The sequence below is a fragment of the Pseudorasbora parva genome, chromosome 12 (genome assembly GCF_024679245.1).
Source record: "Pseudorasbora parva isolate DD20220531a chromosome 12, ASM2467924v1, whole genome shotgun sequence".
NCBI lineage: Eukaryota > Metazoa > Chordata > Actinopteri > Cypriniformes > Gobionidae > Pseudorasbora > Pseudorasbora parva.
Window position 1 is genome coordinate 120,243 of NC_090183.1, and position 19,617 is coordinate 139,859.

Sequence of the window (19,617 nt, forward strand, 5' to 3'; positions counted from 1 at the left end):
TCTAGCTGCAGGAGCACATGAAGGTCAGCCTAACCCTAACCCTACTCTAGCTGCAGGAGCACATGAAGGTCAGCCGAACCCTAACCCTACTCTAGCTGCAGGAGCACATGAAGGTCAGCCTAACCCTAACCCTAGTCTAGCTGCAGGAGCACATGAAGGTCAGCCTAACCCTAACCCTACTCTAGCTGCAGGAGCACATGAAGGTCAGCCTAACCCTAACCCTAGTCTAGCTGCAGGAGCACATGAAGGTCAGCCTAACCCTAACCCTACTCTAGCTGCAGGAGCACATGAAGGTCAGCCTAACCCTAACCCTAGTCTAGCTGCAGGAGCACATGAAGGTCAGCCTAACCCTAACCCTAGTCTAGCTCCAGGAGCACATGAAGGTCAGCCTAACCCTATCCCTAGTCTAGCTGCAGGAGCACATGAAGGTCAGCCTAACCCTATCCCTAGTCTAGCTGCAGGAGCACATGAAGGTCAGCCTAACCCTAGTCTAGCTGCAGGAGCACATGAAGGTCAGCCTAACCCTAGTCTAGCTGCAGGAGCACATGAAGGTCAGCCTAACCCTAGTCTAGCTGCAGGAGCACATGAAGGTTATCCTAACCCTAGTCTAGCTGCAGGAGCACATGAAGGTCAGCCTAACCCTATCCCTAGTCTAGCTGCAGGAGCACATGAAGGTCAGCCTAACCCTAGTCTAGCTGCAGGAGCACATGAAGGTAACCCTAACCCTATTCTAGCTGCAGGAGTACATGAAGGTCACCCTAACCCTATTCTAGCTGCAGGAGTACATGAAGGTAACCCTAACCCTATTCTAGCTGCAGGAGTACATGAAGGTCACCCTAACCCTAACCCTATTCTAGCTACAGGAGCACATGAAGGTCAGCCTAACCCTATTCTAGCTGCAGGAGCACATGAAGGTCAGCTTAACCCTAGTCTAGCTGCAGGAGCACATGAAGGTCAGCCTAACCCTAGTCTAGCTGCAGGAGCACATGAAGGTCAGCCTAACCCTAGTCTAGCTGCAGGAGCACATGAAGGTTATCCTAACCCTAGTCTAGCTGCAGGAGCACATGAAGGTCAGCCTAACCCTATTCTAGCTGCAGGAGCACATGAAGGTAACCCTAACCCTATTCTAGCTGCAGGAGTACATGAAGGTCAGCCTAACCCTATTCTAGCTGCAGGAGCACATGAAGGTAACCCTAACCCTATTCTAGCTACAGGAGCACATGAAGGTCAGCCTAACCCTATTCTAGCTGCAGGAGCACATGAAGGTCAGCTTAACCCTAGTTTAGCTGCAGGAGCACATGAAGGTCAGCCTAACCCTAGTCTAGCTGCAGGAGCACATGAAGGTCAGCCTAACCCTAGTCTAGCTGCAGGAGCACATGAAGGTTATCCTAACCCTAGTCTAGCTGCAGGAGCACATGAAGGTCAGCCTAACCCTAACCCTATTCTAGCTGCAGGAGCACATGAAGGTCAGCCTAACCCTATTCTAGCTGCAGGAGCACATGAAGGTAACCCTAACCCTATTCTAGCTGCAGGAGTACATGAAGGTCACCCTAACCCTATTCTAGCTGCAGGAGTACATGAAGGTTACCCTAACCCTATTCTAGCTGCAGGAGTACATGAAGGTCACCCTAACCCTAACCCTATTCTAGCTACAGGAGCACATGAAGGTCAGCCTAACCCTAGTCCAGGTGCAGGAGTACATGAAGGTCAGCCTAACCCTAACCCTAGTCTAGCTGCAGGAGCACATGAAGGTCAGCCTAACCCTAGTCTAGCTGCAGGAGCACATGAAGGTCAGCCTAACCCTAGTCCAGGTGCAGGAGCACATGAAGGTTATCCTAACCCTAGTCTAGCTGCAGGACCACATGAAGGTCAGCCTAACCCTATTCTAGCTGCAGGAGCACATGAAGGTCACCCTAACCCTAACCCTATTCTAGCTACAGGAGCACATGAAGGTCAGCCTAACCCTATTCTAGCTGCAGGAGCACATGAAGGTAACCCTAACCCTATTCTAGCTGCAGGAGTACATGAAGGTCACCCTAACCCTATTCTAGCTGCAGGAGTACATGAAGGTAACCCTAACCCTATTCTAGCTGCAGGAGTACATGAAGGTCACCCTAACCCTAACCCTATTCTAGCTACAGGAGCACATGAAGGTCAGCCTAACCCTATTCTAGCTGCAGGAGCACATGAAGGTAACCCTAACCCTAGTCCAGGTGCAGGAATACATGAAGGTCAGCCTAACCCTAACCCTAGTCTAGCTGCAGGAGCACATGAAGGTCAGACTAACCCTAACCCTAGTCTAGCTGCAGGAGCACATGAAGGTCAGCCTAACCCTAGTCCAGGTGCAGGAGTACATGAAGGTCAGCCTAACCCTAACATGAAGGTCAGCATGTCGTCTGCGCATCAGCACTGACCCTTCACCTCAGGTTTGTATAGTGAGTATAGGGATGATTATGATTTTCATGTTTTAATTTAATTATAATCTTCTGTAAAAGTGGTAAGGGCCAGCTATTAATTTGAGTCTGGACTAACCTGAGATGATCCTGATCCTAACAGCTGACAGATCTTTGTCTCTCTCATCAGCATCAGCAGGAGCTTCTGGCCCTCAAGCATCAGCAGGAGCTTCTGGAGCATCAGAGGAAGATGGAGCAGCACCGGCTGGAGCAGGAGATGGAGAAACAGCAGCGCGAGCAGAAGCTGCAGCTCCTTAAGAACAAGGAGCGCGGGCAGGAGAGTGAGTTCTCCTAGTTCTGATCTCGAATTATAGAATACATTTGATGGCAGTAATAACAGATCTCACCCTATTGGTAATCGCTGTGCTTTGCTGTGACAGGTGCGGTAGCCAGTACTGAGGTGAAGATGCGCCTGCAGGAGTTTGTTCTGAATAAGAAGAAAGCGCTCGCTCAGCGCAGTCTCAACCACTGCATCTCCAACAACCCACGCTACTGGTATGGCTGAGACTTCTGATTGAAGATGCTCACACTGTTAGTTATTCAGACTCGAACGGATCAGAACTTATCAGTCAGAGTGGCAGAGTTAGCCAGATCCATACCTTCTCTTCACCCATACCATCTGTGGGTTTGTCACGCTCCTCTGGGAAACCCTGCCACCATCACCAACAATAATTTCTGAATTATTATGTTTGATCCTTTTACTCATCGTCTTGTCGGTATTGAAGCCTAACCTATGCATCAGGATTGTGTTACCCGCTATGTATATTTACAATGATTACTGCGTTCTGTCTTTCTCTTTTCAGGAAAACTCAGCACAGTTCTTTAGATCAGAGCTCCCCTCCTCAAAACACCCCCAGTGCCCACAGTCATCCTGCCATGGGCGTCTACGACTCCAAAGACTTCCCACTGCGCAAAACAGGTACGGCATGCCACACGGCGCTGTCAGAACACAGAAGACGCTGCAGACATGATAATGTGAAATTTTATTGCATGTTGTCATCGGTCCTTCTGCAAGGTGACAGAAATAACCGCTCTGTTTTGGTGAGAGTCTTGTCTTGAGTGACGTTTGACATGAACAGATCCGAACCCGTTAGAGGAACCGTCGCCTGGCACTGCTCATACCGTATCATCAGTCACTGAGTGCTGAAACCAGCGCTGGAGATGCGTGTGCACGCGTGTGTGAGTGCGCGCACTCGTGTGGGTGTGTGGGTGTGTGTACCTTGGAGAAACTCAACAGCAGTGCAAATAATGAAAAGACAATGCAGGAAATCTGAACGCTTGTGGCGGAAGACAAAACTTGCATTATAACATCTATAAAGACAGCCTTCATGCTTTCTAGGCAAAGCTAGACAGAGCTTCTTCTCAAATATTATAAACTGAAACATAAACAACACACGCACTCTTTTTGCTACTGTAGAGAGACTAAAAAAACATTCCAAGTGAAATGCTCTCAGACAGCACATGCAGCGAGTTTGCTTCCTTCTTCTCAGAGAAAATAACATCAAAAAGGTGAACAGCACATCCTTGAATTGCTCTGGGGTGGGAAAGATCAAACCACAACATCAGAAAGTTACTATGTCTGAGTTCGAAGCAATTGACAGTAACATTTTAAAAGAAATGGTACAGCACCTTAAAACATCAATCTGCGCCCTCCTGACTTTTTTCAAAAATGTGTTTAACTGTTTAGAAGCAGATCTTCTAGAAGTAATTAACTCCTCAGTAGGACCCCTGAGTGGGTAAGAACAGGCTCAGATTGGACCCTCGAGTGGTGAAGATCAGGCTCAGATCGGACCCTCGAGTGGTGAAGAACAGGCTCAGATTGGACCCTCGAGTGGTGAAGAACAGGCTCAGATCGGACCCTCATGTGGTGAAGAACAGGCTCAGATCGGACCCTCGAGTGGTGAAGAACAGGCTCAGATCGGACCCTCGAGTGGTGAAGATCAGGCTCAGATCGGACCCTCGAGTGGTGAAGAACAGGCTCAAATTGGACCCTCGAGTGGTGAAGAACAGGCTCAGATCGGACCCTCATGTGGTGAAGAACAGGCTCAGATCAGACCCTCGAGTGGTGAAGAACAGGCTCAGATTGGACCCTCGTGTGGTAAAGAACAGGCTCAGATCGGACACTCGAGTGGTGAAGAACAGGCTCAGATCGGACCCTCATGTGGTAAAGAACAGGCTCAGATCGGACCCTCGAGTGGTGAAGAACAGGCTCAGATCGGACCCTCGAGTGGTGAAGAACAGGTTTAGATCGGACCCTCGTGTGGTGAAGAAGAGGCTCAGATCGGACCCTAGAGTGGTGAAGAACAGGGTCAGATCGGATCCTCGAGTGGTGAAGAACAGGCTCAGATTGGACCCTCGAGTGGTGAAGAACAGGCTCAGATTGGACCCTCCAGTGGTGAAGAACAGGCTCATTTTGGACCCTCGAGTGGTGAAGAACCGCCATTATTAGATGCTCTGCTTTTCATGCTGGACAATCACTGTTCCTATAATGATGATTATTTTAAAGGTTTTTTGTTCTGTGAGGCTTCTTACAGGTTCTATCTTTAGTATAACTAGCACGTCCTTGAATGACTAAACCTCGTCCTGAATGAAACATGCACTCTATGTCCAAAAAGCAAGGCGGCTTGAATGAGCAGTTCCTGTTGTCATTGCAGCGTCTGAGCCGAACCTGAAGCTGCGCTCCCGTCTGAAGCAGAAGGTGTCTGAGCGCCGGAGCAGCCCGTTACTGCGTCGCAAGGACAGTCCGGTTGGCTCGCTGAAGAAGCGATCTCTGGATGCAGCAGGTGATGTGCAAGACACGCTCATGCTCATGGACACGTGAGAGTTTCACACAGACTAACTCCTGTCATTCTCTGTAGATTCAGCATGTAGCAGTGCTCCTGCTTCAGGACCCAGTTCCCCTAACAACAGCTCACACACAAGCCTGTGCGAGAATGGCCTCAGTGCACCCGAGGTGAGGTGTGTGTGTGTGTGTGTGAATATGTGTGTGTAAAAACATCCTCTTCTTCTATGGTCTAGCGTGTTTCCGCTCTAGTGTGTCTCTAGCGTGTTTCTGCTCTAGTGTGTTTAGTCTGCTGGCTCTATGATAAGTTATTCTTCTATAGAGTGGTGTGGGAGTGACCATCAGTAGTTTGCATTGCACATGTTCCCTTGACCAAAACCCAATAGGATTTTCCATAGGCTTTTGCATTATAGCAAAAAACAAGCTCTGTGATCAACAAATGTTTATGATGCTTGTATGTTTTGGCCATCAAGATAATTATATTTATGAATAGTGAAGCCAGATGTAAAACACTAAGGCTATAAACGGACCACACCTCAGTCCACAAACACAACGTCATCAGAACATCACCTTCAGTTTCTATCTCAAAACATTTAATTCCCAGAACGTTTGAGTTAGAGTAGTTTATGAAAGCACAATGATGAGCATAAGGAGGCTGTATAAGCGGACTCAGGTGACCTGCTCACTGATGACGCTTAATGTCCGACAGCCTCTGTTGTCGCATTAACACCCTTTAACAGCAATCCAGAGTGCGGTAATACTGATGTACTGTGTCATATAATAAAACGTGAAAGTGTCTTGAGCTTGTGTTCACCACAGACCTTATTTCAGCCATTTAAGCAAAATCCCATTAAAAAAAACTTTGATTTCGGGATGATGGAACAGGAAGTTTTGGCCTACAGTAATGTCATACCTGCACCTCTGTATTGTAGTTCCCTTTGGGTAAAAATGTGAATGTGCTCCAGTCGTGTCACAGGCCCGCTCGTGATCCGGTCAGTCAGCTGTCGCTCTACACGTCTCCTTCCCTGCCCAACATAACCCTGGGTCTGCCCGCCAGCGCCACCAACAACGTGAGTATGTTTGGTACGCCACCAAACACCCTCTGTTTTCCATTGCCTTTGTCTTGTTTTTTCTAGTAATCATATGCTTTCTTCCTAACATCATTAAAATGAGATGCATTTACAGAATATTTCTAGAAGCGATGAGCAAACAGTTTCTTCTTGCTCCAAGTATTTATCAAACCATAGAAAAATTATTACAGCGAGTTAGATGCTCTCGATGTGTGACAGATGCTCTGAAGTCTGATTTTAACTTACATACACGATGGTTTCGCCAAACATTCTTACATATTCTTACAGATGTACATCTAACAATGATAGATCTCGACCTGTCGCGATAATATATAAAACTACTGATATTAGAGTAACAATTACAAAACAATAAAATAAAGTGTATTTAGTTCCCTTCTGGAGCTTGTAAGGGTTCAGTTTGACAAGATGCTTTATCCCATTTGACCCTTAATGAAGAAATATTATTCCCACTGATTTGTGTTTGAGAATCGGTCAGGATCGTGTGTTTGAGCTCTGGACCGGTTTGGTCAGTGCTCGCCTTTCTTTGCTTCTTAATGTGATGCTTAGGAAAAGATTGAGTTTATGTTTGTCATTTCTTCATCAAGGTGACATCTGCCCAGCCGGACAGTGAACATTTGTCTGTGACTGGTTTACCCACAAGCACACCATTCCTAGCTGGTTCTCACCTTCCTTCATTCCTTGGCAATTCAGACACTGCAAACTCCCACAATGCACTGCTGCAGCACATGGCGCTTCTGGAGCAATCTGCCCCGCCTAGTCCTTTAGCCGCAGGTGAGTGGAGCTCTGAGTTGGACTAAAGATAATGCAGTCTGTTACTAACCTCTTGATTTGAGCAATTGCTGAGCGTTTCCCAGGGCCGCTGTGACGGTTCTGTCTCTGTGCCGGCGGGGAGACTGTACCGCCTCTGTGCCGGCGGGGAGAAGGGTCCGCCTCTGTGCCGGCGGGGAGAAGGGTCCGCCTCTGTGCCGGCGGGGAGAAGGGTCCGTCTCTGTGCCGGCGGGGAGAAGGGTCCGTCTCTGTGCCGGCGGGGAGAAGGGTCCGTCTCTGTGCCGGCGGGGAGAAGGGTCCGTCTCTGTGCCGGCGGGGAGAAGGGTCCGTCTCTGTGCCGGCGGGGAGAAGGGTCCGTCTCTGTGCCGGCGGGGAGAAGGGTCCGTCTCTGTGCCGGCGGGGAGAAGGGTCCGTCTCTGTGCCTGCGGGGAGAAGGGTCCGTCTCTGTGCCAGCGGGGAGACGGTTCTGTCTCTGTGCCAGCGGGGAGACGGTTCTGTCTCTGTGCCGGCGGGGAGACGGTTCTGCCTCTGTGTTAGTGGAGAGACGGTTCTGCTTCTGTGTTAGCGGTGAGACAGGTCTCCCTCTGTGCCATCGGAGAGACACGGAGAGACACCATGTGTGTGCGTGTGTGTGCGCCTGTACGCTCGTGTTCATGAGGTGTGTGTTCTGCACAGGTATGGCAGGAGCCGGTGTGTGTGTGTGTGTGTGTGTGTGTGTGTGTGTGTGTGTGTGTGTAAGTGCCCGTAAGCTTGTGTTCATGAGGTGTGTGTGTGTGCGTATGTGTGTGAGCGCCCGAAGGCTTGTGTTCATGAGGTGTGTGTGTTCTGCACAGGTATAACAGGGGCCGGCGTGTCTCCGTGCCTTCAGAAGCTGAGGCAGCACCGCCCCCTAGGGCGAACTCAGTCTGCTCCTCTGCCTCAGAGCGGTCAAGCTCTTCAGCAGCTCGTCGTCCAGCATCAGCATCAGCAGTTCCTGGAGAAACACAAGCAGACCTTCCAGCAGCTTCACATAAACAAGGTCAGAGGTCACACTTCTCACCCTAACCCTAACCCACGTAATCATTGAAGTACTGCATGAATTAGGGTGAGAAGTTTGATCTTTAGTCAGAGATCACACTTCTCACCCTAATGGTGTTGTTTAATTGGCGCCCATATTAAATAACAAATCAGTTTTTACAACAGAAAGGAATCAATCAAAAACTTACTTTAGCTTTTCTTCCAAAACTAAATCAATGTCCTATTATCACTGTAGAGCTGAAGCATCTTTGTTGTGAAAGCGCTGTATAAATGAAGGTGACTGGACTCGACTCGACTCGCTGTGCAGCATCCAGAATACAGACACTAGAGTGCGATTGGTTCTTGGACTGGGACACTTCTCTCTCTGGGAAAATAGAAATGCTTCTTTTGAACAAAAGATAAAGACAAGGCAATAAAAGAGCCGTTCATGACCTTAGGTACGACATCCGCAGCTTCAGCTTTTTCAGTGTTTAGTTTTTTCTTCAGTTCAGGAACGTAATCATTGAAGTACTGCATGAATAAAAGATTCAGTCTACAGATGTTAAACATTCATTGAATAGGTAGACAAAGGCGCTGACAATGCAGGTCATGGGTTCAATTCCCAGGAAACACACAGTCATTAAGGACACCTTCAGTGCACTCAGGTCACTCTCAATAAAACTGTTCTCTGCTGCTCTCCGTCCCACTCACTCTTACTTATGCCCTTGATTCAACCAAAGTGAGTCCATTTATTCAACGGTCAAGCCAAGACTTCATTGCTCACTATCCTGAATAAAGAGCAGTTTTCTTGCCTTTCTAACTGAGGCTAACACCTGAAAATGGTACAAGAAAGCATGGTGAAAAAGTGGAAAATGTTTAAAAGTAGAGTGGCTCTAACAACGGCGAGGTCATGGGTTTGATTCTCAAGGGATTCATGAACTGATAACATGTACTCCTTTAATGCAATGCAAGTTGCTGTGGAGAGAATCTGCTAAACTCATCATGTGTTTACAGTAACAGCAGTGTATTTAATACTGATACTGATGAATCTTTCCTCTGGCTGTCTGTCTGTCAGATGTTGGGTAAACCGAGCGATCGGCAGCACCAGAGTCACCCAGAAGAGACAGAGGAAGAGCTGAGAGAGCAGCAGGATCCAACTCAGACGGAGACCCTTCCCATGAACATCTCCATTAAACAGGAACCTCCGGACTTGGCAGAGGAGCAAAGACCAGAGGAGCCTGAGCTGCTCTTCAAACAGGTGAGAAGAACACCTGGAGCTCAAGAGGAGAGATGTGTGTTTGCCGTTTCTGTCGCCCTCCTGTGGCTGTAGCCAATGCACATACCTGTGTGTTTGTGTGTGTGTGAGTAGCAGGCTCTTCTACTGGAGCAGCAGAGGATCCATCAGCTCAGAAACTATCAGGCATCGATGGAGGCGGCTGGAGGCTCAGTGAGTTTCCCAGGGCATCGGCCCCTCTCCAGAGCGCAGTCATCTCCGGCCTCTGCCTCGTTCATCAGCGCGCAGGAACAGCCATCCAAAGCTCACGTTACCACAGGTGCAGCTCCAGCCTGACATTCACTCTAGTCCTCTCCCTAACTTTCAGATTGTTGAACTTTTCAGTGAAGTTTTCTGTGTGTGCATTCTTCTTTAGGTCTGGTGTACGACTCTCTCATGCAGAAGCACCAGTGCATGTGTGGAAACACCAACACACACCCTGAACACGCGGGCCGCATCCAGAGCATCTGGTCTCGGCTGCAGGAGACGGGTCTGCGCAGCCAGTGTGAGGTGTGACACACTCCAACATCTGCCCTTCATACATGAGCTGAATCCGTCTCACTGAAACTCCTGTAACGGAGACATCGGCCATTCATACATGAGCTGAGTCTGTCTCACTAAAACTCCTGTAACGGAGACATCGGCCATTCATACATGAGCTGAGTCCGTCTCACTGATACTCCTGTAACGGAGACATCGGCCCTTCATACATGAGCTGAGTCCGTCTCACTGAAACTCCTGTAACGGAGACATCGGCCCTTCATACAGTACATGAGCCGAGTCTGTCTCACTGAAACTCCTGTAACGGAGACATATATGAGTTGAGTCCGTCTCAACACAGGTGTAAGATGAGCGCTCTTACACAGAGTTCTCTCCAGCCTGTCCTTATAAGACATGGCAGTATCAATCAGCCAATCAGAATAGCGTGTGGGCGGAGTCTCTCTGCAAGCACACTGCACTCACAAACACATGAATCATCAAATTATTAATTATTATTATAGTGCATAATTTTAAAATTATTAAAAAATACATACTCTGACTGAAACAGTCTTTGAATACCCTTGTTCACAGTTTGAACTTTCTTGTTTCCTTTTCAGTTTAGGTGAATTATCCATAACGGCTCTCAGTATGGCTATAAAGGGTACACAAAATGATATTCAAAATCACATTAGATGCTTTTAACATTAAATAAAACGTGTAATCAGTTGCTGAGATTATCACCGCCATATTTTGTTGTTCCAATCGCCACTGTTAGGACAAAATATGAGATGCCTCTATCACACCTGGTTAGGACACACTGTCACGGTTTGATTAACCGGTGTATTGTGCTGCAATAATAAAGCGAGTATTGTTTTATTGACGAGTGTTGATTTCTGGATTATTTCCCAGAGCCCTTCTCATGAGGTGTCAGCAGGTGGCGCTCTAGTCAATCTCTCTGTCCTTTGGTTTTCAGTGTATTCGTGGAAGAAAAGCCACATTAGAGGAGCTGCAGACGGTCCATTCTGAAGCTCATGTCATGCTGTATGGGACCAACCCACTGCGGCAGAAACTGGACAGTAAGACTTCTCCAACTCTAACCCATCTCCAACTCTAACCCTTCTCCAACTTCAATCCTTCCCCCACTTTAATCCTTCTCCAACTCTAACCCATTTCCAACTTTAACCCTTCTCCAACTCTAACCCTTCTCCAACTCTAACCCTTCTCCAACTCTAACCCTTCTCCAACTCTAACCCTTCTCCAACTCTAACCCTTCTCCAACTCTAACCCTTCTCCAACTCTAACACTTCTCCAACTCTAACCCTTCTCCAACTCTAACCCTTCACCAACTCTAACCCTTCTCCAACTCTAACCCTTCTCCAACTCTAACCCTTCTCCAACTCTAACCCTTCTCCAACTCTAACCCTTCTCCAACTCTAACCCTAACCCAACTCTAACCCTTCTCCAACTCCAACTCTAACCCTTCTCCAACTCTAACCCTTCTCCAACTCCAATCCTTCTCCAACTCCAATCCTTCTCCAACTCTAACCCTTCTCAAACTCTAACCCTTCTCCAACTCCAATCCTTCTCCAACTCTAACCCTTCTCCAACTCTAACCCTTCTCCAACTCCAATCCTTCTCCAACTCTAACCCTTCTCCAACTCCAATCCTTCTCCAACTCTAACCCTTCTCCAACTGTAACCCTTCTCCAACTCTAACCCTTCTCCAACTCTAACCCTTCTCCAACTCCAATCCTTCTCCAACTCTAACCCTTCTCCAACTCTAACCCTTCTCAAACTCTAACCCTTCTCAAACTCTAACCCTTCTCCAACTTTAACCCTTCCCCAACTCTAACCCTTCTCCCACTTTAACCCTTCTCCCACTCTAACCATTTTCTAACTCCAATCCTTCTCCAACTCTAACCCTTCTCCAACTGTAACCCTTCTCCAACTGTAACCCTTCTCCAACCCCAACCCTTCTCCAACTCTAGCCCTTCTCCAACCCTAACCCTTCTCCAAATGTAACCCTTCTCCAACTTTAACCCTTTCCCAGCCCTATACCTTCCTCATGTCCTCGGACAGGCTTCACTGATGATCTCTCTCATCTGTCTCTCTCGTCTCAGGCTCGCTCATATCCATGTTTGTCAGGTTGCCGTGTGGCGGGATTGGGGTGAGTAGAAAAAAACATCAGGACTGTGTTCAAAATCGCCTCCCTTTCCCTCATTCCCTGTTCCCTACATTACTCCACTAGTATAGTCCCCTTGAAGGAGGGAAGGAAAACAAGTGCATTTGGACACTGAGCGCTGCTTCTGTGGTTTAATAATCATTTGAGACCTAGCAAACGGGCAGCTCCAGTACTAACTAGAAGATGGATCTCTAACTGAACCATAATAATCAAACAATCTAATAAAATATAAACGTATTTTTATGATATTACGCTGTAGCCACTTGGAGGATGATTGAGTTGTGGCGCCATCTTCTGGAGAGATGCTGGAATTCATTCTCCATGACCAGTGCATTATGGGTATTCTCTAGCTGATGAGTGTGCAGTGGTTGGACACTCATTGCAGTGCATTGTGGGATCAAATGAGTGCACTCGGTTTCGGACACAGCTGGACCCGTCTCCAGAATATCTTCTTCATTCTGGATTGTTTCTTGTATGTGAAGGTGGACAGTGACACGGTCTGGAACGAAGTCCACTCATCGAGCGCAGCGCGTCTGGCCGCCGGTTCTGTGGTCGAACTCGTCTTCAAAGTGGCATCCGGAGAGCTCAAGGTCCGCTGTCTTTTGCTCTGTTTCTCTCTCTGTTTGTGTGTGTGTGTGTGTGTGTGTGTGTGTGTGATTTGATTGACGAAGAGTGCCGTGTGTCTCGTTGCAGAACGGCTTCGCTGTGGTTCGGCCTCCAGGTCATCATGCAGAGGAAAGCACGCCAATGTGAGTCTCTGCACTCGTGTCGATCTTCCCTTTATCCCTTATTCATGTCAGTAATGCTGGTACTCTCATCCAATCACAGGGGCTTCTGTTACTTTAACTCTGTTGCCATAGCAGCGAAACTCTTACAGCAAAGACTCAATGTCAGCAAAATCCTGATTGTTGATTGGGTGAGTTCGTTTTGAGAAAAGTCTTGGCACTAAGGCAGAGTTTTCTTTTTAGTTTTACTCTTAATGATTTTTGTTCAACTATATCCAGGACGTTCATCACGGCAACGGGACTCAGCAAGCGTTCTATGACGATCCCGGCGTTCTGTACATTTCTCTTCATCGATACGACGATGGCAACTTCTTCCCGGGCAGCGGCGCTCCGGAAGAGGTAATGCCGAGAACATGAGCTGGACTACGTCCAGGTTTTTGTATTTCCTTACTTTTTTTCTTACACTGCCTTTCAACAGGTGGGAAGTGGGCCGGGAGTCGGTTTCAATGTCAATGTGGCGTTTACTGGAGGCCTGGAGCCGCCGATGGGAGACCCGGAATATCTCACAGCTTTCAGGTAACAGCGTCTCTCCCCGCCGGCACTCTCTCTCTCTCTCTCTCTCTCTCTCTCTCTCTCTCTCTCTCTCTCTCTCTCTCTCTCTCTCTCTCTCTCTCTCTCTCTCTCTCTCTCTCTCTCTCTCTCTCTCTCTCTCTCTCTCTCTCTCTCTCTCTCTCTCTCTCTCTCTCTCTCACTCACTCACTCACTCACTCACTCACTCACTCACTCACTCACTCACTCACTCACTCACACCGGAGGAGCCGGAGGTCCAGCCAGAGCTCAAGAGCCGGAGGTCCGTCGACTGTAAGCTTTAGCAAGAGCTCGAGAGCTGGAGGTCCATCGATTGTCAGCTTTAGCCAGATCTCGAGAGCCGGAGGTCCGTCGATCGTCAGCTTTTAGCCAGAGCTCGAAAGCCGGAGGTACGTCGATCATCAGCTTTAGCCAGAGCTCGAAAGCCGGAGGTCCGTCGATCGTCAGCTCGATCTTCAGAAGGAGAAGTTCCCCCAGAGTCTGTGTTTCACATCAGAGCTGAAGATTCAGAAACACCCATTGCTCATTAATGTGAAGGCTGGTGTTGTTCATTGTGTCTCAGGACGGTGGTTATGCCGATCGCCAGCGAGTTTGCTCCGGATCTGGTGCTGGTCTCAGCCGGGTTTGACGCTGTGGAGGGACATCCGCCGCCGCTGGGAGGATATAAACTCACCTCCCGATGTAAGCTTTCATCATGAGCGAGAGACCTGAACTGACGTAACAGGTGTATTCATGATTGGGCCGCTTCAGTTAAAGCCAGCAACATGTTTTTTAATTGCAACAGGTTTAGGTCACCTGACCAAGCAGCTGATGGGATTGGCCGGGGGTCGCGTGGTCCTGGCGCTGGAGGGAGGTCATGACCTCAGGGCCATATGTGACGCGTCTGAGGCCTGTGTCTCAGCGCTCCTCGGAATAGAGGTAGTATTGATTACCCATCTTCCTTTGCTTTGTAAGTTTCTCGTTACAGGCAGATCTGTGGTTTGATAATGATGATTGTGTGTGTGTGTGTGTGTGTGTGTGTGTGTGTGTGTGTGTGTGTGTGTGTGTGTGTGTGTGTGTGTGTGTGTGTGTGTGTGTGTGTGTGTGTGTTTTGAACAGCTAGAGCCGCTTCCAGCAGACATCCTGAAGCAGAGACCCAATGAAAACGCGGTCAGATCCCTGCAGAAAGTCCTAGAAAGTCACAGTGCGTATTTCAAGTCTTCATTTTCTTTTCACAAAGTAGTAGAAGTCTACAGGGCAAGACAAACTTTAAAATGCAGTTTGACAGAAGAGTGTGTGCACTAGAGAATAGTGTGACAGAATCACTTACTGACCTGTATAGACACCTCAACACCAGAGCGAGGTGTACATGTTACAAGAGTCGAGCCCATGCTGTGCAGGAACAGAGTAGAGCTATAAATTGACTTTATTTGACTCATGAACGACAAAAGCACAGGATGGATGACAGTTAATGTGTCATTGTGTTCAAACCGATCAGATGACAGTGACATTTATGATAAGGATTACACACTAACGCTTGTCACGCCTCCAAAATATTCTTCACTTCATAGACTTTGGACTGTAGGAGATTTTTGCTTCTTTTTACAAACCTAACCATCGTTGCTGACACACATGCTGTCAGTAAAGCTGGACAACGGTTGATGTGTTTGTTTGTATGTGTGTGTGTGTGTGCGTGTGTGTGCAGGTCAGTACTGGATGTCCATCCAGCGGCTCGTGTCCGGAGTCGGTCTGTCTCTGCTGGAAGCTCAGAGGGGCGATTCTGAAGAGAACGAGACGGTGACGGCAATGGCTTCTTTATCTGTGGCGGCCATGGAGAAAAGGTACAAGTGTTTCTCTCCTCCCTATCTTGCCTTTCGTCTTCTAAAACCCTCTCTTCTACCTTAGAACGGAGGATGAACCCATGGAAGAGGAGCCGCCGATGTAGGGATGGGAGTTTTACCAAACGTCCGAGCTCTTCTGGGTCTCGTCTGACGGAGACTCTCGCTGAGGGCAGAGAGAGTCGTCAGGGCACAAAGGCTAACTCAACACGTTAGCGCTGTAGCCCGCTAGCACTGTGGCCCCAATGCAACGCATTCAAGCTGAAGTCACTTGAGATGTTTGTTTTTGGAGATTTCTGTCCTATTGGCTTGATATGTCGTTTAAATCAGCCAGCAGATCATTCTGACAGAAGGATGGATGTGAAACAAGGGTCGGATGAACCCACCATCACACCACTAGCACTGCAGTGTTTCACCACACGGTGGAGCCAGGACTCGTCTGCACACTTTACTGAAGCTTCTCAGAGAGGCTGTGCCTTTGTTGAGACTGCGAGGACTACGAATGAATTCTAAGGAGATTTGCCTTAAGTCAGTAATGTCATGAACACATTATCCACCATTCCAGTGTGTTTGGAGAAGAGAACACCTTTTCAGCATGTTTACTTGGACAGCGGTGTTCACGCTTCAGTTCTCAATACATTGATGACTCTTGTCTTCTGTTCGATGAGCTGTACTAACGGCTCAAAACCTTCTAGGTGATGCTTTAAGTGGCTCAACGTCATGCCACGGAGCTGAAGGCAGGCGTTGGGTTATTGACCTGCATGTGCACTACAGGAAAAACCTACAAAACAACTGTAATTAAAATGGAGAACAGAATTTCTGACCAAAGCATGAGTTAGCATCTTGTGTTGCACCTTTTTCTACACACAGTCTTGAAAAGTGAGGTGTTCGACAGATTACAAGACCACAGTGTATGTTAAATGATTTTTCTTCATTCCATTGGATTTACATGGAGAAAAAAGATCCAGTCTGGAGAATACTGTGTACAAAATCAGCTTGTGTTCGTAACCTCTTCAGCTCTCCAAACAAACTGTTGCCACTTTGATAATGTTGGAAACCCCCCAAGCATGAGGCAGGATTGGTACCTACAAAATCAATACAATATGCATGTGAAATGTTAATTTTATTTGCTTTCCAGAGCATCACTCTCCTACGAACTTTGAGCCGTGTCTCTCAGAACAGTTTCACCTCCAGAAGAATCGAGTTGTTTCGTCTTACTTGCCAACTGTTAAAACGCTTTGTTTTGGTTTAGTTGCTGGTTATTTTTTTAGCAGTTAGGTTTTAGCAATTCATTAAATTCCTGTCATTCCAACTTTGTACAGTTTTCTTTGTTCAGAATATGTTATTGTTGCTTCTTATTATTTGTGTTAGTGGATTTTAGTTCCATGCATTACTTTTGCAAGACTTTATAACCGGTTCATGGGTTTTCAAGCATTGGCACAGACTGATTGTGTACTACGTTCTGTTCATAGTAGATTTGTATATTAAAGGTAATTTAAATACAGTATATGAATATGAAGACCTGTCATCCGCCCTGTGTTTTGTGTGCATGGATGTAATATTTTGTAAGCAGCACAAGCTGGTCTCAAATATACAAACCCTTTTTTAAAGATGGTTTAAGAGTGTATAACAATCAGCTCTGTCAATGGAACTAACCTGGTAAATGCAATTGGTTGATGGTCAGTGATTCATTCCTTCATTGTTTTGTTTTTTTTATTTTAGAGTTAAACGGTATGTCTATGACTAAGTGAAATAATAAAATAAAATAAGATTAATTCAAAGCATTTCAATTGTATCCCTCTTTTAAAATAGACAGGAACACAAGCAAAAGATCTAAGACATGGTTTGTTATTTTCACTACATACTAAAATTCCCACAACGTTGTTAGTTTTGAATGACGGAGTTGAAGAATAAATAATCACAGCTCATGACCAGCAACAATACACACGTCCAGTGCGTGGTGCTGCCCATGTTAATGACCTCTGTATCCTTAATTAACGTGAATCTAACAATTAATCAACTTAATGTTAATTAATTGTTGCTTTAGCTAATTTTTATTAAATTGAACAAGCTTTTTTTCGAGGGTGCTTATTTACAACAGGTGTATGATGTATGATTATGATTCAGGCAACATTACAGATCAGATTAGATCGGAACATTCAGAATACTTACCCAGTTCCATCTGGTTGAAGATCGGAATCATCACGCCACAGACGGTTTGATGAGGATCAGAGCCACTTGATGTTGTGTCGATGCGGCGAGACGGGAGAGGCTGATCTGGATGGGTTAGCCCTAACCTCACCATCTGATCCAGATACGGCCTGAATCCGGCCAACTGCAGTAAGCCTCGGGATAAACAGAGAGACTAAAATTAGCGTAGATGCCGTTTCTTCTGATGATGTAACGAGTACATCAGGTGTTATGGGAAGTGTTCCCGGTTCCGGCTGACCTAGTTAATGCAGCCTAACAATCATTAAACTGTTTTGAATAATAGAAACTGATAATGTTCTATGTGTATGCCATAGTAAAGAGATGTGATTTTAGTCTTGATTTAAACTCACAGAGTGTGTCTGCTTCCCGAACAATGCTAGGAAGACTATTCCAGAGTTTAGGAGCTTAATAGGAAAAAGATTGACCGCCTGCAGTTGATTTAGATATTCTAGGTTTTATCAACTGGCCAGAGTTTTCTTAACATAATGTGTTAAGAGCTCGCTTAAGTACTGGAGCTAAACCATTTAGTGCTTTGTAAGTAATAAGCAAGATTTTAAAATGTATGCGATGTTTAATAGGGAGCCAGTGCAGTGTTGACAGAACTGGACTAATATGATCATACTTCCTGGTTCTAGTAAGAACTCGAGCTGCTGCATTTTGGACCAGCTGGAGTTTGTTTATTAAGCGAGCAGGGCAACCACCCAGTAGAGCATTACAATAATCTAGCCTTGAGCTCATGAACGCATGTACTAACTGTTCTGATGATATCTCCCAATGGTAGGGTGAAAAGCAGCGGTCCTAACACTGAGCCTTGCGGTACCCCATACTGAACTTGTGCTCGGTGTGACATCTCTTCATTTACTGCTACAAACTGATAACGGTCAGATAAGAATGATTTAAACCATGCCAAAGCAGTTCCACTAACGCCAACATAAATTTCGAGTCCATTCAAAAGAAAATTGTGGTCGATAGTATCGAATGCAGCGCTAAGATCGAGTAACACAAATAGAGAGATACAACCATGATCAGATGATAAGAGTAAATCATTTGTAACTCTAATGAGAGCAGTCTCAGTACTATGATACGGTCTAAATCCTGACTGGAAATCCTCACAGATACCATTTCTTTCTAAAAAAAAAAAAAAAAAAAAAAGGAACATAATTGTGAGGATACTGCCTTTTCTAGTATTTTTGACAGAAAAGGTAGATTTGAGATCAGCCTGTAATTGATCTGAAGGCTCAAGTTTAATTTTTTAAATAAGAGGCTTAATAATAACCAGCATGAAAGTTGTAGGTACTTATCCTAATAACAATGATGAACTGATAATATTAAGACGAGGACCTATGACCTCTGGAAGCAGGTGTCTAAAGTGAAAGAGACAGTCAATAGTTTCTGTTGCAACATTGAGTTCTGGACTATCTGGGATGCTGAGAAAATTAAACTGATCAGGAAGATTATTTATAAAGCAATGTTTAGTGGTAGGGATGATTAGCCTGACAAGCCAGACCCACATCAAGATGTTTGGTCTGGAAACTCACCATAGGCAGGGCTCAGTCCGAGGGGCGGGATAAACGGTTGTCTTTCAAACTCCCTCTGCACGCGATAGGATAGCGGTACACCAACCGGAGCAACGACGGTGAAGGGGAGCTCACTCCTCGCTGACTGATTAAACATTCGCCGTATCCGGTCGGCTAAACTCGAACACATCTTCCCTTTTTAAGAATGACTTCAGTGCCGCTCTTTGTTCTTTTCTCAGAGGAAAGCTTAACTCCAAGTCTTCCGGAGGCGCGGGCAGAGCTGATTCGAAAGACCGCCGCAGTTCGCCAGTTTCTGTGTTTACTAGAAGACTGTGTTACTAGAAGCACGCAAACGCAACTCGGCCGTCGTCATTATGGCCCCGCCCGACGACTCTATAGCCTACACGATGTGATTGGGCCGTCCAGATTCTGAGGAATACAGCTCAGATAGGAATTGAGAGTTGCTAGACCACACTTGCGGGCAAATTAAATTAGCTGCCGCTAGGGTGCGTCTAGATTTCTAGGCTAAGGGATGATAGTTCTACCAAGTTTGTAATGAGGGGGTGGCTTTACAGCCTTGGCTAAAGGAAGGTTACACAAGACTGAAATGTCATCGCTTAGTAATAAGCTTTTTTTTAAATGCTGCCAAATGTTGAAGAATTGATGAATTCTTCTCTAATCTGTTTAATGAGGCATGCAGGAAAAACTTTACCGCCCTCATCTGGATACAGTGTA

At 46.5% G+C, this 19,617-nt stretch overlaps 1 protein-coding gene across 2 annotated transcripts in view; it reads left to right on the forward strand.

The window, feature by feature from the left end:
• LOC137093778 (histone deacetylase 4-like) overlaps positions 1-16,929 on the forward strand; it is a 50,002-nt gene extending 33,073 nt beyond the window's left edge. The window contains exons 1-24 of one of the 2 annotated variants that reach the window (XM_067458623.1): positions 2,310-2,321; positions 2,584-2,734; positions 2,834-2,948; positions 3,257-3,372; positions 5,108-5,236; positions 5,312-5,406; positions 6,201-6,305; positions 6,911-7,097; positions 7,928-8,112; positions 9,166-9,348; positions 9,460-9,643; positions 9,740-9,873; positions 10,817-10,919; positions 11,963-12,009; positions 12,507-12,614; positions 12,718-12,773; positions 12,853-12,940; positions 13,029-13,148; positions 13,228-13,325; positions 13,900-14,018; positions 14,122-14,255; positions 14,436-14,520; positions 15,022-15,157; positions 15,222-16,929. In XM_067458623.1, the coding sequence (XP_067314724.1) occupies positions 2,316-2,321; positions 2,584-2,734; positions 2,834-2,948; positions 3,257-3,372; positions 5,108-5,236; positions 5,312-5,406; positions 6,201-6,305; positions 6,911-7,097; positions 7,928-8,112; positions 9,166-9,348; positions 9,460-9,643; positions 9,740-9,873; positions 10,817-10,919; positions 11,963-12,009; positions 12,507-12,614; positions 12,718-12,773; positions 12,853-12,940; positions 13,029-13,148; positions 13,228-13,325; positions 13,900-14,018; positions 14,122-14,255; positions 14,436-14,520; positions 15,022-15,157; positions 15,222-15,261 (2,724 nt within the window). In that variant the 5' untranslated portion in view covers positions 2,310-2,315 and the 3' untranslated portion in view covers positions 15,262-16,929. Of the gene's footprint in view, positions 1-2,309; positions 2,322-2,583; positions 2,735-2,833; positions 2,949-3,256; positions 3,373-5,107; positions 5,237-5,311; positions 5,407-6,200; positions 6,306-6,910; positions 7,098-7,927; positions 8,113-9,165; positions 9,349-9,459; positions 9,644-9,739; positions 9,874-10,816; positions 10,920-11,962; positions 12,010-12,506; positions 12,615-12,717; positions 12,774-12,852; positions 12,941-13,028; positions 13,149-13,227; positions 13,326-13,899; positions 14,019-14,121; positions 14,256-14,435; positions 14,521-15,021; positions 15,158-15,221 lie in introns of those variants that run through there. The other variant, XM_067458622.1, reaches the window with a different exon arrangement.
• The last annotated feature ends 2,688 nt before the right edge of the window (positions 16,930-19,617 follow it).